Below are 21,287 nucleotides of genomic sequence, written 5' to 3'. Positions count from 1 at the left end.
ATCTGGAAGATAATGTTTCGTGGAGTGACAAAGTTAAAGTTTTGCTAAGCCAACAACGTGAAGAAGGCATCACAGTATTATACAAGTTCGCTGCTGACTTTTATAAAGTCTTTGTGTTCATTTGGAAGAAAGGTTTCCTGAAGATGAGGTACAAGAATGGTCAGCTTTTTGATTTCTCTGCAATTGCAGATTGTGACTTCACACTTGGCGATTAACAAGTTAATGCCTTATGTCTAAAATATCATGATTTTCTAGCTGAAAATACTGTAATAGACAGTTTAATGATTTCAAATTTTCCTTGCAAGAAAAAATTAAATCCAAACTGATTTCAAACTTTGCTCAAATGGTGGCATTTGTACTTGAAAATGAACAGTTTTGCGACCTTGCAGAGTTGATGGACATTGGGGGAACCTTTCTTGCATCTAGTGCGGACTGTGAGCGAGGTTTTAACCTAATGAATCAACTCAAAAACAAGCTGAGAAACAGGTTAGGTGAATGTCATTTGGATATGTTAATGAGAATCAAAAGCTATCAATTGGATGGAAGTTCTACTAGTCTAGGTAGAGTTTACAAAGAATGGGTAAATGCCAAAGACAGGAGAGAGAAAAGAATAACTGAGTGACTTAAATATGTGTGTTATTTTGTTGTTATTCTGTGCAGTTTTATGTCAAATATTCTGTAAACCTACATAAACTGTGCCATGTGTGCATTCAGTGCGTACATACTTTTGTCACAGGCGAAAAATTTGCACAACATAAGATTTTTGCGCACACTGACTACTAAAAATTAGAGGGAACATTGGTTATCAGGAAGAAGGTACAGGAGCCTCGGGACTCCCAGCACCAGGTTCAAGAACAGTTACTACCCTTAACCATCACTCTCCTGAACAAAAGGGGTTAACTACATTCACTGAGATGTTCCTTCAACCAATGATCTCACTTTAAGGACTCTTTATCTCATTATCTCATGTTCTTGTTATTTATTACCATTTATTTACATTTGCATTTGCACAGTCTATTGTCTTCTGCACTCTGGTTGATGTATCATTGATCTTGTTATAGTCACTATTCTATAGATTCAATACAACACTACCTCGCTACTTTTCAGGGGTTTTGCACTACTTATTTTAGCTTTTATCATATGTATAGTTAATGTAACTCAGTTTTTTCTCTATATTTATTTACCATGTATTTCATTGTACTGTTGCCGCAAAGTTATATTTCAATACATGCTGGCAAAATTAAATCTGATTCTGATTTGCTAAGTATGCTGCAGGGTTGTATGTGGTGACATATATGTACTTTGATAGTAAAATTTACTTTGAACGTTTATTTAAGTTTGATTATTGACATTTGCACATGTGACCTGCTAATTGTTTTTTGTTCATTGCTATATGCACTATTATCTTGCAAATTGTTGGTTACTATGGTGTTGTCTGTTATGGTATTGTCCTGTGTTTTATGCTGTACACCAAACCGCAATCAATTCTGTTATGCTTCACATACTGGCAAAAAAAATTATGCTGAGCGTTCCACTAACTACCAATCTACCTGCACTGAACCGAGGACTAAGAAGTATATAAAACTTTACGTATTCCACCCTCCCCCGCCCCCCCACCTCCAACTCCTTGAACTTTACCAGACATTATCAAGGACTTGCTGGTAAGTTGACAATGACCACTCTGACTCCAATTTAACTGCCAGCCAATGGTGCAGTGGCATGAGCACCAGACTTTGAGGCAAATGGTCCCAAGTTCAGATCGACCGGTTCCTTGCATGTTTTCCATCCATGCTGGGTTGAGTATCAAGCTAGCAGCCATCCTCCTAAAAAAAGAAGTCTAATGCAACGGAAATAGCAAAAATGCCGCCCATGCGAAAAGGATCAATAACTCTAATTTATTTTTATTTGTTGTTAGTTGTCTCATTAGCTAATCGGCTGTAAACTAAGAATTTGAAAATGTGCCTCTTTTAGAGTCCTGTTAAATGAAGCTGTCCAGCAAGTCCTTGATAATGTTAGGCGGTTTAAGGATTTAGACTGAATATCTAGCAGTTCAAAATTGGGTGGTATGTGCACTGTAAGGGAACTTCTCAGTGATTCCCATATTCCTGGAACTCTAGCCATCTCAATACTTGACATTAGGAGTATGGAAGTTGTGACTATCGAAGCCCCTGAATATTGCTGGTGCAGTTTATAGATGAAAAGCACTACAACAACATAGTGTCATTTGTGAAGTGTATAAGTTAGGGTTTCTCAACCGGGTTTCTGTGTGAGGTCACTAGGGGTTCCGCAAGAGATTGTGATTGAAATAAATAAATAAAATAAACATTGTTTTTTGAACTCCACACAACGTGTGATGCTAGCACTCGCAGTGGTGAGCAGTGACCGAGCATCCCCATTCGTAATCTCAGTCCAGTATGGCAGTGTGCAGTAGGACGATGTTTAATTGGTTGAATGCATTCTCAGTTTTTGATGCGAGATGGGAGAGGTCGTTGATAATTGATGAGTGCTGTATTGCACAGAGGGGATGACGGTGGGCTGTTCAGGAACCTGAAGGCATTTTATGAGTGTTGAATGGACCCGCCCAACTTGGGCTATGATGTCTGCCTCTCCCTGCTGAACTACCTTCCCAACTTCCCCTTGTGCACTGCTGACTGACTTACGGGAGCAAAGAAACTCTATCAGTGTAGTTGAAAATTGGAGGAAAATTTTCATTCTAGAGACAGTCCAGCATGGCAATTTTTTTTTTGAGGAGGATTCTAGACCTAGGTCTACGGACAATTCTGATAAAATCAATGATGAAGAATTACAATTTTAGTCACTTCTCTGTACTAGTGCAACAACGAACAGAAAAAAGTCCGTCTTTACAATGAAAGCTACTTACCAATGAGGTTACATGAACTGGTGATTCAAGTTGTAGTATTCCATTGTGCCTAGTCTGTGGTAAACAACTTATAAATGTAACAATTCCTCCAGCAAAATTGAAAAGATACTTAACTACAAATCACAGCCATATGACATGTAAAGTGCTGATTATCTTAAACAACTCTTGGAATTTCAAAACAAACATTTTCAAACTTTTGAAAATAAAGTCACAATCAGTAAAGGGGTACAGGAAGCAAGTTACTTAGTAGCTTTAAGACCAGTTCACGGAAGAATATTTTTAAAAAATCTGTGTGAAAACTTGGACAAAGACCACACCAATCTGTTACATACAGAAATCTGGTGGTTTAGCAGAGGAAGAGTTCTCCACAGGGTGTTTGAGCTGAAAGGTGAATTGCAGAAGTACCTTCAAGAAAATAGGTCAGATGTTGCTGAGTGCTTTGAAGATGAAGAATGGTTGCAGACACTAGCCTACTTAGCAGACATTTTTCATCATGTGAACCAGTTAAACAAGTCTCTGCAAGGCCCTGGAGAAAATGTTTTGACCTTAAGTGACAAGATTCTTGGATTTAAAAGGAAACAGAATCTTTGGAAAAATCATGTTGCAAAAGGAAATATTGAAATGTTTCCATTTCTGTTTGGGCTTGAGAGTGAGGAAGGATCAGAAAATCTCAAGCCTTGTTGACAACCACCTGGAAGAACCAAAGAACAAAATTGAGCAGTGTTTTCTCTCCCATTCAACACAAGTGTACAACTGGGTGAGGGACCCTTTCTCTGAATTTTCTGCTCATTCTGAGAACTGTTTCAGAGAAGGGGAAGAACTTTGTGACCTGTACTCTGATGAGATTTAATTACTTGTCCCTGGACAAGTTCTGGATTTCTGTGAAAGGAGAGTATCCTGCCTTTCATAGGAAAGCAATGAACATTTTGCTGCAGTTTTCAACTTCTTACATGTGTGAACAAGCTTTTTCTTGTTTAACAAGCATTAGGAGCAAGGATAGAAATAGTCTCATTTCAGTTGAAGGTGAAATCTGTGTGTGTTTTTCTCAAGTTTGACCCAGAATTGAAAAATTTATTATGTTTGCTTTGAGCTTTTAAAGTTTATGAAAGGGAAAGAAAGAGATTAGTTTCAAGAAAGGTTAGCTAAGCTTAACTATGTTCTTTACAAGAAAGGTTTTGAATAGTGAATTGACAATTATTTTTAGATTATTATATCTCCAACTTACTGATCTATAGATATAATAATATTATGCAGGGGTTTCCTGAGGCCTGAAAATTATTTCAAGGTTTCCTCCTTGAAAGGTTCAGAAAGGCTGGTATAACTGCTTAACATAATTGAGTATCAGTACATTGGCTACATCATCTTAGATTAGTGTTTTCCCAACCTTTTAGCCCAATGGCCCCCTAAAACACTTTCATATTTGCCAATGCCCCTCTTAGGCACAATGCATTTTTCGCTGCCTCCATAGTGCAAAAACATTTCTACCATTTGTTAACATGAGAATAATGATTCTATTGATTTTATTATTTGTCTTTAGACCTAGCTTACACCATACCCATGTGCTGTACAGCAGCTTCGATATTAACGTGATCCTTGAACTTGCTAGTTTTTAGCAAGAGTTGAAATATCTGGTTCAAGGTGTGACAGCAAAAGCCTTAAGTCCCCATGCGTAACAATGTCCCAGCGGTTTTTGTTTATGTCAGTATGTGGTTCACTGTACTGAAACCTCTTTCAACAAGATAGGATGATGGAAACGTAATGAAAAGCAGTTGGGCTGTTCTCCAAAGACCAGGAAACTGTATTACAGTGTAGCCACATACTACAAAAGCTGACATTTTTGGAAAAAACATTTTTTGCTGCTTTGTCATTCTGAATTTTGATAATTTCTTCTTGCAAACTATTTTTGATCTTCCACCTTGCAAAGAAATGGGTTAATTACCCAGTCCAGATTTTCCAGATCGTTCAAATCCTTGAATTGATTCTGAAAATCCTTTTTCAGTGACTGCAGGTGTAAACAGTACTCTTGCAAATCACCGTCTGTGAAAGAGACCACTCCTTCCATACAGGAAAACTGTGAGAACATTCTTCTCCCAATCTTTTGCTTAAATATTTCAAATTTTCTGATAACAGTGGACACTGCATTTTTTGCGTGGATTAAATTGAAGTTCTCACCATGCACTGTCATATTTAGAATGTTCATTTTCTCATACAGATGAGCTAGGTATGCCACATCTTCACATTGAAGTTCAATTTTGTTTACCAAGCTCTTGTTGACTTTGGAAAAAATCAACCATAGTGTCAAAAAGATCAAAGAAACATTTTAAGCAGCAGCCTTTTGATAACCAGTGCACTTCAGTGTGAAGAAACAAGCATGCAAACTCTTCAACGTTATCTTGGCGTAACTGATATTTAATGGATTTAATGGATTCTGCTATTTAAAGGATGAGCTTTAATTTTGTTGATGGCAGGTATTGCAAGGTTCATGCTTGAAAAAAGTTGTTGGCTGAGGTCTTTGGCTGAGAGACGTTGGCGATGAATTACACAATGGATTTCAAACAGACTTGGAATATTTTTTCATAACTTCTACTAAACCAGCTTGGTAACCTGTCTTATATGGTGCTCCATCCGTTGCACAAGAAATCATGTCCCTAATTGGAATACTTTTATCCTCAAAATACATTTTGAGCTTGTCGTAGATTGATTCTCTGTTGATACTTGTTTTTCTCTTTTTACATAAGAGAATCTCTTCATAAGCTTTTCCATTTTTGATAATCATACATATGCCATTAGCAATGCATGGTTGTTTTGTACAGTTGACTCATCCAGTTGTATCCTACATTCTGTTTTCTGTAGCTCTGTGCATAGTTGATATTCAGTGTCTTCACTTGTTTCATCAATGCGATGAGCTACAGAATTATTACTCAGAGGAATTGATTTTAAAATACTGGTATCCATTTTGAGAACAGTGGTGAGCACTTCTGATTCAGCAAACATTATTAATCTTTCACCGATTGTATGAGGTTTTTCACACTTTGCTATCATTTGGAAGTGTCATAAAAGCAGTGAGACCACTATCAAGGTCATTTTTAGCTTTCTTGGCAAATGACTCAGGTGTGCAATGCTTTTCAAATACTTCTTTCATCTTCTGGAACTGAGTAATACCATAAGTAGCCTTTTCAGGGTGTCGTTATGGAAGTGTTCCTGTAATCTTGATGGTTTCATGGCTTCATTAGACAGTACAGTATTACAAGTAAGACACATGGGGCGTTGCTGATCTGACATGAACGGAATAAAACCATGTATGTAACATACATAGTACTAATGCACTTTCTGTTTCTTAGCAGCATTAGAGTTCAAGGCTTTTCTGTCTTCAGACTCTTGGGGATCATGCTGTACAAATTTATCCATCATTAATGGGGCTAAAATAAAATTTAGAAAATTAATAAAAACTGGAATGCCTATCAGATGATAATGCCAGCAAGTTGACGTGGTTGTCAGGTCTCGTGTCTCAAGTTAGGGTGCTGTTTACAGTTTTTCCCCTCCCTCCACCCCACCCCCACAAGAATCTTGAATGGCCCCTTTAGGACATGTAACTGCCCCCATTGGGAATCACTGTCTCAGATGATGCAGAGTTGCTCACATGTTTGAATCTTGCTTCTTGGGCAATTATCATTTTTCTGTTTATTCCCAATTATGCACTTTGTGGATGAGGAAAGACTTTGAGGAGTTAAAGGATGAGTCATTTGCCATCAAGTGCCTGGCCTGTGATCTTGTTGCAGATATTATTGAATGGATGTAACTAATTCAATTAAAGTCTGCTCAAGGATTACCTCAGGATAATGACCAGGGAGATTCAGTACTTTTTAGAGTGAGCCATTGTCTGGCACTTGTTAAATATTTGCTTAAGCCTGAAATTATTCATGTTTTGGTGCGTACATGCCTGGATTACTTCATTATCTGAACAGTCATCAATATTAATTTAAAAACAAAATCAATCAGACGCCCAGTTGACCGGAACACAGCATCATCAGCACAGGTGCACCACAAGTCTTTGTGCTTAGCCCTGCGTTACTCAGTTTATCCTTATGACTGTGAGGCTAAGAACAGCTCCACTGCTCTATTTAAGCTTGCTGACGGTACCACTGTTGTAGGCCAAATTAAAGGTGGTGACAAATCAACATGTAGGAGGGAGATTAAAAATTTGGCTGAATGGTGTCACCACAACAACATCTCATTCAAAAGCCAAAGAGCTGACTATTGACTACAGGAGGAGGGGTCTGTGAGCCTGCCCTCAGCTGGAGATCAGAGGTGGAGAGAGTCAATAACTTTAAATTCCTTGATGTTATCATTTCAGATGATCAGTCCTAGGTCTAGATGTAAGCGGCATTACAAAGCGCCGGAGAGGGATTGAAGCAGAAAATTTGGGAAAACATGTAATTGGGGCAGGGGGAAATAGGCAGGAACTTGGGAACGTAAATTGGGAGCAGATGTTTTCGGAAATGCATGATGAAATGTGGCAAATGTTCAGGGAACATCTGCATGGTACTCTGCAGAGTTGTGTTCCATTGAGGCAAGGGAACGATGGTAGGGTACAAGAACCATGGTGTACAAAGATGTAGAACATCTAGTTAAGAAGAAAAGAAAAGCTTATGAAAGGTTCAAGAAATTAGGTACTGTTAAAGCTCTAGAAAATTACAAAGATACCAGGGAGGAGCTCAAGAATGAAATTAGGAGAGCTAGAAGGGGCCATGAAAAGGCCTTGGCAAGCAGGATTAAGGAAACCCCCAAGGCATTCTATAAGTATGTGAAGAGCAAGAGGATAAGACGTATGAGAATACGACCTATCAGAAGTGAGTGTGGAAACGTGCATAGAACCGGAGGAGGTAGTGAGGGTACTTAATGAATACTTCAATATTCACCAGTGAAAAGGACCTTGGCAATTGTGGGAATGACTTAAAGTGGATTGAAACACTTGGGTGTATAGACATTAAGAAAAGTGATGTGCTGGAGATTTTGAAAGGTAATAAGTTGTCGGGACTGGACGAGATATACCCCAGGCTACTGTAGGAAGTGAGGGAGGAGATTGCTGAGCCTCTTGTGATGATCTTTGCATCATCAATAGGGACAGGAGAAGTGCCAAAGATTAGAAGATTGTAAACGTTGTTCCCTTGTTCAAGAAAGGGAGTAGAAATTTCCTTGTTCAGGAAATTTATAGATCATTGAGTCTTACAAATAGTGATGGGCAAGTTGTTGGAGAAGATCCTGAGAGACAGGATTTATGAGCATTTGAAGAGACATAATTTGATTAGGGATAATCAGCATGGCTTTGTTGAGGGAAGGTCATGCCTTACAAGCCCAATTGAATTCTTTGAGGATGTAACAAAACACATTGATGAAGGTAGAGCAGTGGATGTAGTGTATATGGATTAAGTGTAAGGCATTTGATAAGGTTCCCCATGTGAGGCTCATTCAGAAAGTAATGAGGCATGGCATCCAAGGAGACCTTGTTTTGTGGATCCAGAATTGGCTTAACCACAGAAGGCAAAGGGTGGTTGTGGATGGTTCATATTCTGCATGGAGGACGGTGACCAGTGGTGTTCCGGGATCCCTCCCCTCTGGTTTTTATAAATGACCTGGAGGATGAAATAGAAGGGTGGGTTAGTAAATTTGCTGATGATACAAAAGTTGGGGGTGTTCTGAATAGTCTGGAGGGTTGTCAGAGGTTACAGCGGGACACAAGTAGGGTGCAGAACTTGGCTGAGAAGTGGCAGATGGACTTCAACCCAGATAAGTATGGGGTAGTTAATTTCGGTAGGTCAAGTTTGAAGATGGAATATAATATTAACAGTAAAACTCTTGGCAGTGTAGAGGATCAGCAAGGTCTTGTGGCTCAGAAAGGTAGAGAAAGCAAGAGGATGGCAGCAGTGATAGGGGACTCTATAGTTAGGGGGTCAGACAGGCGATTCGGTGGATGTAGGGAAGAAGCACGGATGGTAGTTTGCCTCCCAGGTGCCAGGGTCTGGGATGTTTCTGATTGTGTCCACGATATCCTGAAGTGGGAAGGAGAACAGCCAGAGGTTGTGGTACATATTGGGTACCAACGACATAGGCAGGAAAAGGGAGGAGGTCTTGAAAGCAGACTACAGGGAGTTAGGAAGGAAGTTGAGAAGCAGGACCACAAAGGTAGTCATCCCAGGATTATTGCCTGTTCCACGTGACAGTGAGTATAGGAATAGAGTGAGGTGGAGGATAAATGCATGGCTGAGGGATTGGACAGGGGGCAGGGATTCAGATTTCTGGATTATAGGGACCTCTTTTGGGGCAGGAGTGACCTGTACAAAAAGGACGGGTTGCACTTGAATCCCAGGGAGACCAATATCTTGGTGGGGAGGTTTGCTACAGCTATTGGGGAGAGTTTAAACTACGATTGCTGGGGGGTGGGAACCAAACTGAAGAGACGGAGGAAGAGGCGGTTGGCTCACAAATAGAGAAAGCTTGGAGACAGTGTGGGAGGAAGGATAGGCAGGTGATAGAGAAGGGACACGCTCAGACCAATGGTTTGAGATGTGTCTGTTTTAATGCAAGGACTATTATGAACAAAGCGGATGAGCTTAGAGCATGGATCAGTACTTGGAGCTATGACATTGTGGCCATTAAAGAGACTTGGATGGCTCAGGGGCAGGAATGGTTACTTCGAGTGCCAGGCTTTGGATGTTTTAGACAGGACAGGGAGGGAGGCAAAAGAGGGGAGGGCATGGCACTGTGGATCAGATATAGTGTCACGGCTGCAGAAAAGGAGGAAGACATGGTGGGATTGTCTACGGAGTCTCTATGGGTGGAAGTCAGGAACAGGAAGGGGTCAATAACTCTACTGGGTGTTTATTATAGACCACCCAATAGTAACAGGGACATTGAGGAGCCGATAGGGAGACAGATTCTGGAAAGATGTAATAATAACAGGGTTGTCATGGTGTGAGATTTCAATTTCCCAAATATCGATTGGCATGGTGATGTCGCGTAAGTTTTTTCACACAGAGAGTGGGGAGTGTGTGGAATGGGCTGCTTGCAACGGTGGTGGAGGTGGATGCGATAGGGTCTTTGAAGAGACTCCTGGACAGGTACATGAAGCTCAGAAAAAGAGGGCTATGGGTAACCCTAAATAATTTCTAAGTTAAGAACATGTTCGGTACAGCTTTGTGGGCCGAAGGGCCTGTATTGTGCTGTAGGTTTTCTATGTTTCTACCTTGGGCTCCATGTCCATAGGACACTCAAAGCTGCTGTGCAAGTTGACAGATTTGTTAAAAGGTGTATGGTGTGTTGGCCTTCATCAACTGTGGGATTGAGTTCAAGAGCCACGAGGTAATGTTACAGCTATATAAGACCTTAGTTAGACCTCACTTGGAGTAATATGTTGAGGCTGGCCATTTCATTACAAAAAGGGCGTGGATGCTATAGAGTGAGGGGGCATAGTTTTCAGGTGCTTGGAAGTCAGTACAAGGGGGATGTCAGAGGCAAGTTTTTCAGAGTGGTGAGTGCGTGGGATGCACAATCAACAAAGGTGGTAGAGGATACAATCGGGTCTTTAAGAGACTCTTAGATAGGTACATGGAGCTTAGGACAATAAAGGGCGATGCAGTAGGTAAATTCTAGGCAGCTTCTAGAGTAGGTTACATGGTCATCACAACATTGTGGGCTGAATGGCCTGTAATGTACGGTAGAAGGCAGAGCAGCGCCTCAACTTTGTTAGAAGTTTGCAATGATTCAGCATGACATCTAACACTTCGACAAACTCTTATGATTGTCTACTCTTTTAAAGCATACCGTTGCATGGAATAGCCATCTAACAGTAATGGATACAGCATGGTCCATGACAGGCAAAGCCCCTCCCCACCACTGAGCAGATTTACCACGAGCATTGTCACAAGAAAGCAGCATCCATCATCGAGGAAAGCAGCCTTGTGGCTCTTTTTGGCCCCAAAGAGAATCAGAGTCAGGTTTATTATCACCAGCACGTGACGTGAAATTTGTTAACTTAGCAGCCGCAGTTCAATGCTATACATAATCTAGCAGAGAAAAAAAAATTATAAATAAACAGATCAATTACGTATATTGAATAGATTTTTAAAAAACGTGCAAAAACAGAAATACTGTATATTAATAAAAAGTGAGGTAGTGTCCAAAGCTTTAATGTCCATTTAGGAATCGGATGGCAGAGGGGACGAAGTTGTTCCTGAATCGGTGAGTGTGTGCCTTCAGGCTTCTGTACCTGCTACCTGATGATAACAGTGAGAAAAGGGCATGTCCTGGATGCTGGAGGTCCTTAATAATGGACGCCGCCTTTCAGAGACACCGCTCCCAATAAATGTCCTGGGTGCTTTGTAGGTTAGTACCCAAGATGGAGCTGACTAGATTTACAACCTCCTGCAGCTTCTTTCAGTCTTGTGCAGTAGCCCCTCCATACCAGACAGTGATGCAGCCTGTCAGAATGCTTCCTACGGTACATCTACAGAAGTTTTCAAGTGTATTTGTTGACATGTCAAATCTCTTCAAACTCCTAATAAAGTATAGCCGTTGTCTTTCCTTCTTTATAACTACATCGATATGTTGGGACCAGGTTAGATCCTCGGAGATCTTGACACCCAGGAACTTGAAGCTGCTCACTCTCTCCACTTCTGATCCCTCTATGAGGATTAGTATATGTTCCTTTGTCTTACTCTTCTGGAAGTCCACAATCAGCTCTTTTGTTTTACTGACATTGAGTGCCAGGTTGTTACAGTAGCACCACTCCACCAGTTGGCATATCTCACTCCTGTACACCCTCTCATGAGCACCTAAGATTCTACCAACATTGGTTGTATAGTCAGCAAATTTATAGATGCTATTTAAGCTATGCCTAGCCACACAGTCATGGGTATATAGAGAGTAGAGCAGTAGAACCCGAGGTTTGCCAGTGTTGATCGTCAGTGAGGAGGATATTTTATCACCAATCCGCACAGAATGTGGTCTTCAGGTTAGGAAGTTGAGGCTCTAATTGCAGAAGGAGGTACAGAGGCCCAGGTTCTGCAATCAGGATTGTGGGAATGATGGTATTAAATGCTGAGCTATAGTCGATGAACAGCATTCTGACGTAGGTGTTTGTGTTGTCCAGATGGTCTAAAGCCGTGTGGAGAGCCATTGAGATTGTGTCTGCCGTTGACCTATTGAGGTGATAGGCAGACAGAGCATTCTATAATTGAACAACTAAAAGTATGTCCAGATGAAGAGTCATGGAGCACTACAGCACAGAAGCAGTCTCTTCTGCCCATCTATTCTGTGCCGTTATTCTGCCATTTCTCCCCACAGTTGCAGCAGCTTAATTCCTCCAGAAGTTTCTTTCTGTCACCTCAAAACCAAGTATCCTTTTATTAACTATATTTTTCTTCAAAATTTCCACTAGTCTTGATTTGTCTTGTTTTTTTCAGCCAAAAGAAGGAAATTTCTAATTTTTCCTTGAACCCCATTTATGTAGATTTTTATATACAGGAAGTTTTGTTAAACATCCTATTAAAACACAGCTACGGTAAAAACATCCACTGCCGGACTTGTTAGTCATCATCCACCAATTAACTTTGTAGTACACCTGGGCTGATGTTGAGCAGGACATAGATCAAATCTCCTGTCCTTGAGACAAAACCTGGTGCAGCAGGCCACTGGGCTCCAGCATCAGAATTTCAGCCAATTGCTGGCAAAGCTTTTGGCTCTTTAATGATTAATGTCACATCTGTTCACCTATCCACCTATTCAGATGCTTGGTCATAACATGTGTTAAGTTTAATAGCTGCTTAAAATTTTTCTGAATGCTGAAAATAAATTGAACTTCATTTTGTTGGCGCATTTCTTTGCTGTTATGAGCAGACGATAATTTTCTTGTATGACACACACAAAATGCTGAAGGAACTCCGCAGGTCAGGTTGCATTTATGGAAACGAATAAACAGCTGCGTTTCGGGCGGAGTCTCTGCTTCAGGGACTGAAATTTACCCCATGCACAAAATTCTGGAGGAACTCAGAAGGTCAGGCAACATCTATGGAAATGAATAAACAGGCTATGTTTCGGGCTAAGACCCTTCTTCGGGAATGGAATGGAAGGGGGAAGATGCTAGAATAAAAAAGTGTGGGGAGGGGAAGGAGGGCAGCTGGAAGGTAATGGGTGAAGCCATGTGGGTGGGAAAGGTAAAGGGCTGGAGATGAAGGTATCTGATGGGAGAGGAGAGTGAACCATAGGAGAAAGGGGACTTAGGGGGAGGTGATAGGCAGGTGAGAAGAGGTAAGTGGCCAGTATGGGCAATAGAAGAAGAGGGGAGGGGAAAAAAAGTCTTTTACCAGAAGGAGAAATTGATTTTCATGCCATCACATTGGGGGCTGCCTTGACAGAATATAACCAGTGGCTCCTCCACCCTGAGAGTGGCCTCATCTTGGCACAAGAGGAGGCCGTTAACCGACATGTCAGAATGGGAATCAGAATTAAGATGTTAGACCACCAGGAAGTTCCGCTTTTGACGGATGGAGCAGAGTTGCTCAACAAAGAAGTCCCCCAATTTATGGAGGGTCTCACCAGTGGTGAGAAGAATGCATTGTGAACACTGAACACAATATGATCTTGTTCCTTTGTTCATTTAATTTTATTTTTATTCTCTCTCCTGCAGTGATCATATGGAGAATGTGTGTGGATACTTGATGAAGTACACCAATCTTGTCACAGGATGGCAATATCGGTGAGTAGCTGATTTCTTCAATTAAGCTCATTATTAGGGTTCCTTTGCATTTAACATAATTTCAATTCTTCCTTTTAATACCAGTCCTATTTAGTACCATTTGAGTATAATTATGCAGTCATTTGATCAGGCTCTGTGGCTGAGGAGACTTGTATTCAAAGTTCTGCATCAGAATTGGAAATTGTTTTGTGCTGTTTGACATGTGTAATGTAAATAGTGCATTTATATAGTTTTGATTTGCTTTTTCAAGGGGGTAAACTTGTATAGTTAATTTGTAGCATGGTCATTAAACTGAGTTGTGGTTGCACCACGAGACAATTAGCAACTCAGTTGTATTCATCAAGGTTCTAGTCCTGGCTGGTAAAGAGCTTGGAAGAAATAAGTATGTTGAAACAATTCTGTTCTGCAAAATGTTCAAAGTACATTAATTATCAAAGAACATGGCACAGTAGTTTTGTGCCATCGAAGTCAATACTTTGGCTATTGCGAATGCAATGTTCTATTACTACTGATTTACCTAGGTAACCCAAACAGATGCACCAGCTGTGCTCCATGATGTGGGTTTCTATCACGCACTCCGTCTGGCTGATGTAAGCCGCTCCGCATTCACAGGGAATCCTGTAATCGCCAGCTGTCCTGAGTCCCAGCTTATCTTTGACCTGCATAGGCTGTGATTTGAACTTCCTTAAGGGTTTATGGATGGTATTAATCCAGTATTTCTTCAGGATCCTAGCAATCCTTCCAGAAACTGTGGAAATATAGTGAAGATAGGCGGTAACAACGGATTCCTCCTCGTTCTTAAGTAGATTGGCCAGATGGGGAACATGGTAGAAACCCGCTTCAAGGAGCAAGGAGGTGTATCCATTTTGATTACCTGGAGAAATCGGCAGTAGCAGAACATTGCATTCGCAACGGCCGTAGGATTGACTTCAGCACAGAACTACTGTTCCGCGCCAATTGCAGCTGGAAGTGCCTGGTGAAGGAAGCCAATGAAGTAAAATTAGAGAAAAAGAATTTTAACAAAGACAAAGGTCTTGTTTTTGGTGTGTGCCTGTGTGCGTGTGAGTCTTGTGCGTGCGCGTCTCTGCATCTGCATGCATGCATCCATGATGTCTTTTTCATGGCTTTTACAAGGCATGGAGTGAGAGAGGGAAACTGTGTGGTGCGCCACTCCTCACAGACATTTTCGCAGTATTTTTCCTTTATTTTACCAGGTCGAGTTGCGATCTCGACACTCAACCCAGCACAGATGGAAAGTGTACTCGGGAGTGGACCCGACTGGTTTCGAACCGGGTAACCTCTGCTCCCGGGTCCGGCGCTGATGTCATTGTGCCACCAGCCGGCCCGAAGGTCTTGCTTTAACTAAGAACTGCATTTGGATTGGATTGTAAACAAATAGGGAGAGCGAAAACCTGATTGGATGAGGATTAACCAATCGAGGAATGGATGATGGGTTGGGGGGGGGGTGGTGTACATATACTGCCACACTAGACATCCTTGATGAAGATGGCAGAGTTTGTCACTGAAACATTACTTAAAATTGATACCTGTCCCCGGCTGGAAACCCGAGAATTACAATTGCACTCATCTCTGGCAGTCCATTCGATTTGCTCATCACTCTCTGTTTTAAAAAAATCTGCCACTGAGATCCCCTATTAATCTTTTCCCTTCTTGCTTTAGGCTTGTAACATCTAGTTTTAGACTGTTATCTTTCAAAAAAGGACCAAGATGATTTTCTTTCTCTGTGCCACTCATGATTTTATAGACTTTCCAAAGGTCACCCCTTGACTTCCTTCACTGTAAGGAAAACAGTCCGAGCCAATCCAATCTCTCCTTGTAACTTAAAATCATAATTTGTGGAAATATTCTTGTGAATCTGTTTTGTCCCCTCACTAGCATAATTGTATATTTCATACATCATTTTAATGCAAACTCGAACTATTCCAGCTGTGGTCTCACTAATGTCTTGAACAATGTAACATGACATCCTAAGTCTTGAACTTGTCCTGTTTAATGAGGAGTGTGCTATATACCATTTTTGTCACCTTCACCACCTTCTCTACCTGTAATGCCTCTTTCAGCTCACTATACAGTGGCATGCAAAAGTTTGAGCACCCCAGTCAAAATTTCTGTTACTGTGAATAGCTAAGCGAGTAAAAGATGAACTGATTTCCAGTTAAATATGACACATTTCTTTAATATTTTGAGCAAGAAAACTTTTTCGTTTCCATCTTTTACAGCAGTGGTCCCCAACCTTCGGGCCGCGGACCGATACATTGCCGCGAAGAATGCAGCGGTGGCCGGTACGCACCCGGCACATCTTTAAGAAAAAAGCTGAAATAAACAAGCTAATTAATTAGGTGCCGCCTGGCACGTAAATGTCGGCCCAGATCAGAGGTGATTGCCGATTGCGTCGCCTCTGATCTGGGCTGACATTTATGTTGTGGGCGGCACCTAATTAATTAGCTTGTTTATTTCGGCTTTTTTCTTAAAGATGTGCTGGGTGTGTCCCGGCTACTGCTGCACCCCTGCATGCTTCACGGCCCGGTAACGGTCCACGGCCCAGAGGTTGGGGACCACGGTTTTACAGTATCAAAATAACAAAAAAGGAAAAGGGCACAAAGCAAAAGTTTGGGCACCCTGCATGGTCAGTACTTAATTACACCCCCTTTGGCAAGTATCACAGCTTGTAAACATTTTCTATAGCCAGCAAAGAGTCTTTCAATTCTTGTTTGGAGAATTTTTGCCCATTCTTCCTTGCAAAAAGCTTCTAGTTCTGTGAGATTCTTGGGCCATCTTGTATGCACTGCCCTTTTGAGGTCTATCCACAGATTCTCGATGATGTTTAGGTCAGGGGACTGTGAGGGCCAGCTTGCACCTCTTGAGGTAATCCATTGTGGATTTTGAGGTGTGTTTAGGACCAATTTCCTGTTGTAGAAGCCATCCTCTTTTCATCTTCAGCTTTTTTACAGACGGTGTGATGTTTGCTTCCAGAATTTGCTGGTATTTAATTGAATTCATTCTTCCCTCTACCAGTGAATTGTTCCCCGTGTCACTGGCTGCAATACATGCCCAAAGCATGATCAATCCACCCTGTGCTTAACAGTTGGAGAAGTGTTCTTTTCATGAAATTCTGCACCCTTTTTTCTCCAAACATACCTTTGCTCATTGCGGCCAAAAAGTTCTATTCAAAAGGTTCAAGGAACATCTAAATAAGCCTGATGCATTTTGGAAACAAGTCCTGTGGACTGATGAGGTTAAAATCGAGATGCAGCTTCCGAAGTCCACTAATTGCATTCAGTTAGAATGTTGGTTCAGGTTGTTAATATATTACAAACAACGGGACCCAGCACCAATCCCTGCAGCAGACCACTGCTTACAGACCTCCAATTTGGGGTGGTGGGGGTGGGAGTCTCTCCATCGCCCTCTGACTCCTTCCATCAAGCCAATTCTGTAACCAGTTCGCTAGCTCACCTTCGATCCCTTTTGATCTTGCCTTGTGGACTAGTGTACCATGTGGCCCTTGTCAATCAAAAGAAATGTTATAAGAAGCAAGATACTCAAGGAACAACCTGAAGCTTGCCTCTCAGGTGATTTTTTTTTTCAGCTCACTAGGTGCTTGTTTTTAATTATTGCTGTTTCCCAAGAAACAATTAAGGATGTTCTGTAGAAGGAAGCCTTGGTACTTGGCGCTAGTATTTGTTCTGCTATGTAACGTTTAATATGTAGACCATAAAAATAGAACTGGGAAAAGGAGAAAGTCATTTATGTTAACAGCTTTCCAATCAAACTGAACTTCCATGCAGTTAACTTGCATTGCTGTGGTCTTCAAGTTAACTCAACTTGCAGTTCTGGTATGGAAGCAACCTTTGTAGAGGATGCCTTCTGACTGAATGCAATTACTGGGCTTCAGAAGCTGCACCTCTCTAAGAATGCTTTTGCTCAGTTCAGAGTGTATCTGGATAATATGTAGGATAAAGGAAAGGTACATCGCATCCGGAGTTTCTCTGGTTAGCGGACGATTTCCCTCCATGCCTCTCTGATGTAGTGGCGAACCGCGTACGAGGCAAGTTTCAGTAGTGGTTTGCCATTGCCTTCTGCCCGGTGAGTTTCCAAGGAGATCACCAGCTCGTAACCCAGCACAGATGGAAAGCGTGCAGGGGAGCTGGCTGGATTCGAAATCAGGACCTTTCGTCCCAAAGTCCAGCACTGATGCCACTATGCTACCAGCTGGGTCCAATATGTAGGATAATGCAGAAAAAAATTCTTAGAGCCCACTAGTGGTCAGAATCTGCAATTACATTATAAAGCTCAAGGTCAAAATTGAAGGGTAAATTGGTTTATTATTGTCATAAAGTTCAAAGTAAATTTATTATCAAAGTCCATATACGTCACAATATACCCCCCTGAAATTCATCTTTTTGTGGGCATTCACAGTAAATGCAAAGATGTGCAATAGAGTCAATAAAAATGCATACACAAGACAAACAACCAATGTACAAAAGACAACTGCAAATACAAAAAGAAACAAAAACAAATAAAATTATTTATATATCTTAGTTATTTATTATAATTGAGAACAATGGTGAGTCCTTGAAATTGAGTCCATTGGATATATATTGAACCTGCATTCATCACTTCTGCTGGCAGCTCATTCCACAATCTCTTCATCCTCTGAGTGAAGAAAATCCCCCTCATGATCAGCATCATGTGCCGTGTTATATGACGTGGGCGATCATGCTCTATGACTATGATTGTTCTTGGCAAATTCTACAGAAGTGATTTGTCATTACCTTCCTCTGGGCAGTGTCTTTCTAAGACAGGTGACCCCAGCCATCATTAATACTCTTCAGAGATTGTCTGCCTGGCGTCAGTGGTTGCATAACCAGGACTTGTGATATGCTCCATCTGCTCCAATGGTCATGTGACCCTGATTGGAGAGGTGAGGGTTTAGCAGAAGGAAAGAGTGCTTTACACTCCTTTGGTAGAGACACATCTCCACCTCATCTCCCCCTTAAATATTTCACCTTTAAGCCGTGACCTCTAGTTCCAGTCTCACCGAACCTTGGTGGAAAAAGTCTGCTTGCATTTACCCAAAATATACACCTCCTATGTAGCAAGTTACAGTGAAAAACTCTTTTGCATATTATCCATACAATAAATTTCATTATAATAGTAAAAAGGTAAAAAAAATAAGAATGCAGAATAAAGTAATAAAGAAAGAGTGCAGTGTAAGTAGAAGATAAAAGGCCATAGTGATGTGGACTGTGAGGTCAAGAGTCCATTCTTCACAGACAAGGGGACCATTCAGTATGATAAAGGGATAGAAGCTGTCCTTGAACTTCATTATAAGGAAAGTTATTGATGTTCAAATTCATTGTCATAGGCATACATAGCCGAGTATACATAAAACGAGAATCAGCTTTTCAAGTAGCAACACAGTACATTACAAGCTTAAATTAGCATAAACTTAAATTAATGTAAATTATACACAACCTACATGACAATTGGTGTGGCACGATAACATAGTGGTTAGCACAACACTTTACAGTACCAGTAACCTGTGTTCAATTCCTGCCGCTGTCTGTCCATTCTCTCTGTGACCACAGGAGTTTCCTTTGGGTGCTCTAGTTCCCTCCACAGACCAAGGACGTACCGATGGTAGATAATTTGTCATTGTAAGTTGTCTGGGGTTAAATCGGGCACGGGAGGTATGGGGGGGGGGGAGTGGCACGGCTTGAAGGGGCTGTTCTGCACTGCGTCTCAATAAATAAAAAATAACAAATTTAAGTACACTAGTGTGAGTGAGAGAAAAAGGAGGTAATGTTAGGCAGTTCAAGAGGTTTTTTTGAGATACAGCACAGAATATGCTCTTCTGACCCTTCAAGCTGCATAACTTAGTAACCCCTGATCCAACCCTAACCTACTGACGGGACAATTTACAACCAGTTAACCTATGCATCGTCTTATGCAGCTTGAATCTTCAGTCCATGTCACTTATGGACTTAGTCACAAAAAAAATTATATAGATTATATTTTTCTACTAAGCTACCTATGTGTGCTAACTGCTGTGTGTGACTGTTGGTACTCTGATATTATTTAATGAGATACAGCTTGGAATGGGCCCTTCCATCCCTTTGAGCCGTCTGCCCCGCAATCTTCTGACTTAACCCTAGTCCGATTTACAATGACCAATTAACCTACCAACTGGTACATGTTTGGACTGTGGGAGGAAACCGGAGCACCGTATAGTCACAGGGAGAACATACAAACCTCTTAGAAGTAGCAGCGGAAATTGAACCCTGTTTGCCTATACTATAATGTGTTGTGCTAACCACTACGCTACTGTGTTGCCCCTTGGCAGTAGGAAAGGAGCTGTTGTTGAATCTTAATGTGTGAGTTTTACAGGCTCCTGTACCTCCTACAATGGCAGCAATGAAAAGTGGGCATGTTTGGGTAGGGGGTCCTTAATGGTAGATGATGCCACTTTGAGTTGTTGCTTCTTGTAGATTATTTAATGCTGAGCTGAGTGGAACCTGAAGTGGAAATCGCTGAGTCCACTACTTACTGTAGGCTCTTGTGTTCCTGCACATTGGCGATTCTACTACCAGGCCATGATACAGCTCGTCAGAATGCTTTCTGTTGGACATCTGTAGAAGTTTCTTAGGGTCCTCTTTGACATGCCAAATCTCTTTATATTCCAAGAAAATAGAGGTGCTGGTGCCTTGTCTTCATGGTTGCATCTATGTGCTGGGCCCAAGATAATCCTCTGAGATTTTGACACCTAGGAGCCTGAAGTTGGTCAACTTTTTCACAACAAACCCTTCAATGATAACTAGTGCAACACACACAATGCTGGAGGAACTCAGCAGGTCAGGAAGCACCTATGGGGAAAAAAGTACAGTCGACGTGTTGAGCTGAAACCCTTCGGTGGGATTAGAGATAAAAAGCTGAGGAGTAGATTTAAAAGGTGGGGGAAGGAAGAGAGAAACAGAAGGTGATAGATGAAATCTGAAGGGGGAGGGATGAGGTAAAGAGCTGGGAAGCTGATTAGTGAAAGAGACAGAAGGCCATGGAAGAAAGAAACCGAGGGGAGGAGCACCCGAGGGCGGGAAAAGAGATGAGGTGAGGGAGGGAAAAGGGGATGGGAAATGGTGAAGGGGGGTTGAGAGGCATTATCAGAAGTTTGAGGAATGGATGTTCATGACATCAGGTTGGAGGCTACCCAAACAGAGTATAAGTTGTTGTTTTTCCAACTTAAGTGTGGCCTCATCACGACAGTGGGGGAGGCCATGGATAAACATATGGGAATGGGAAGTGGAATTGAAATGCGTGGCCACTGGGAGATCCCACTTTTTCTGGCTGACGGAGCATAGATGCTCGGTGAAGCAGTCTCCCAATCTATGACGGGTCTTATCAATATACAGGTGGTCACACCAAGAGCATCAAACACAGTATATGACCCCAACAGGCTCACAGGTGAAGTGTCACCTCACCTGGAAACTCTGAATGGTAGTGAGGGAGGAGGGGTAGGGGCAGGTGCAGCACTTGTTCCGCTTGCAAGGATAAGTGCTGGAAGGGATGAAGGGATAAGGAAGTGGTGCAGGGAGCGATCCCTGCAGAAAGCAGAAAGTGGGGGGGGGTCGGGGGGGG

At 41.6% G+C, this 21,287-nt stretch overlaps 1 protein-coding gene across 4 annotated transcripts in view; it reads left to right on the top strand.

Annotated features, from left to right (window-relative positions):
• The window catches only part of osbpl11 (oxysterol binding protein-like 11), a 138,978-nt gene that overhangs the window by 32,535 nt on the left and 85,156 nt on the right, over nt 1-21,287 (top strand). For all 4 annotated transcript variants that reach the window (XM_063052425.1, XM_063052427.1, XM_063052426.1 and 1 more), the window contains exon 2: nt 13,566-13,634. In XM_063052425.1, the coding sequence (XP_062908495.1) occupies nt 13,566-13,634 (69 nt within the window). The remainder of the gene's footprint in view (nt 1-13,565; nt 13,635-21,287) is intronic.

Source organism: Mobula hypostoma, chromosome 6 (genome assembly GCF_963921235.1).
Source record: "Mobula hypostoma chromosome 6, sMobHyp1.1, whole genome shotgun sequence".
NCBI classification, from domain to species: domain Eukaryota; kingdom Metazoa; phylum Chordata; class Chondrichthyes; order Myliobatiformes; family Myliobatidae; genus Mobula; species Mobula hypostoma.
Note: the sequence above shows the minus strand (reverse complement) of the source record. Positions and strands in the feature narration are given on the sequence as shown.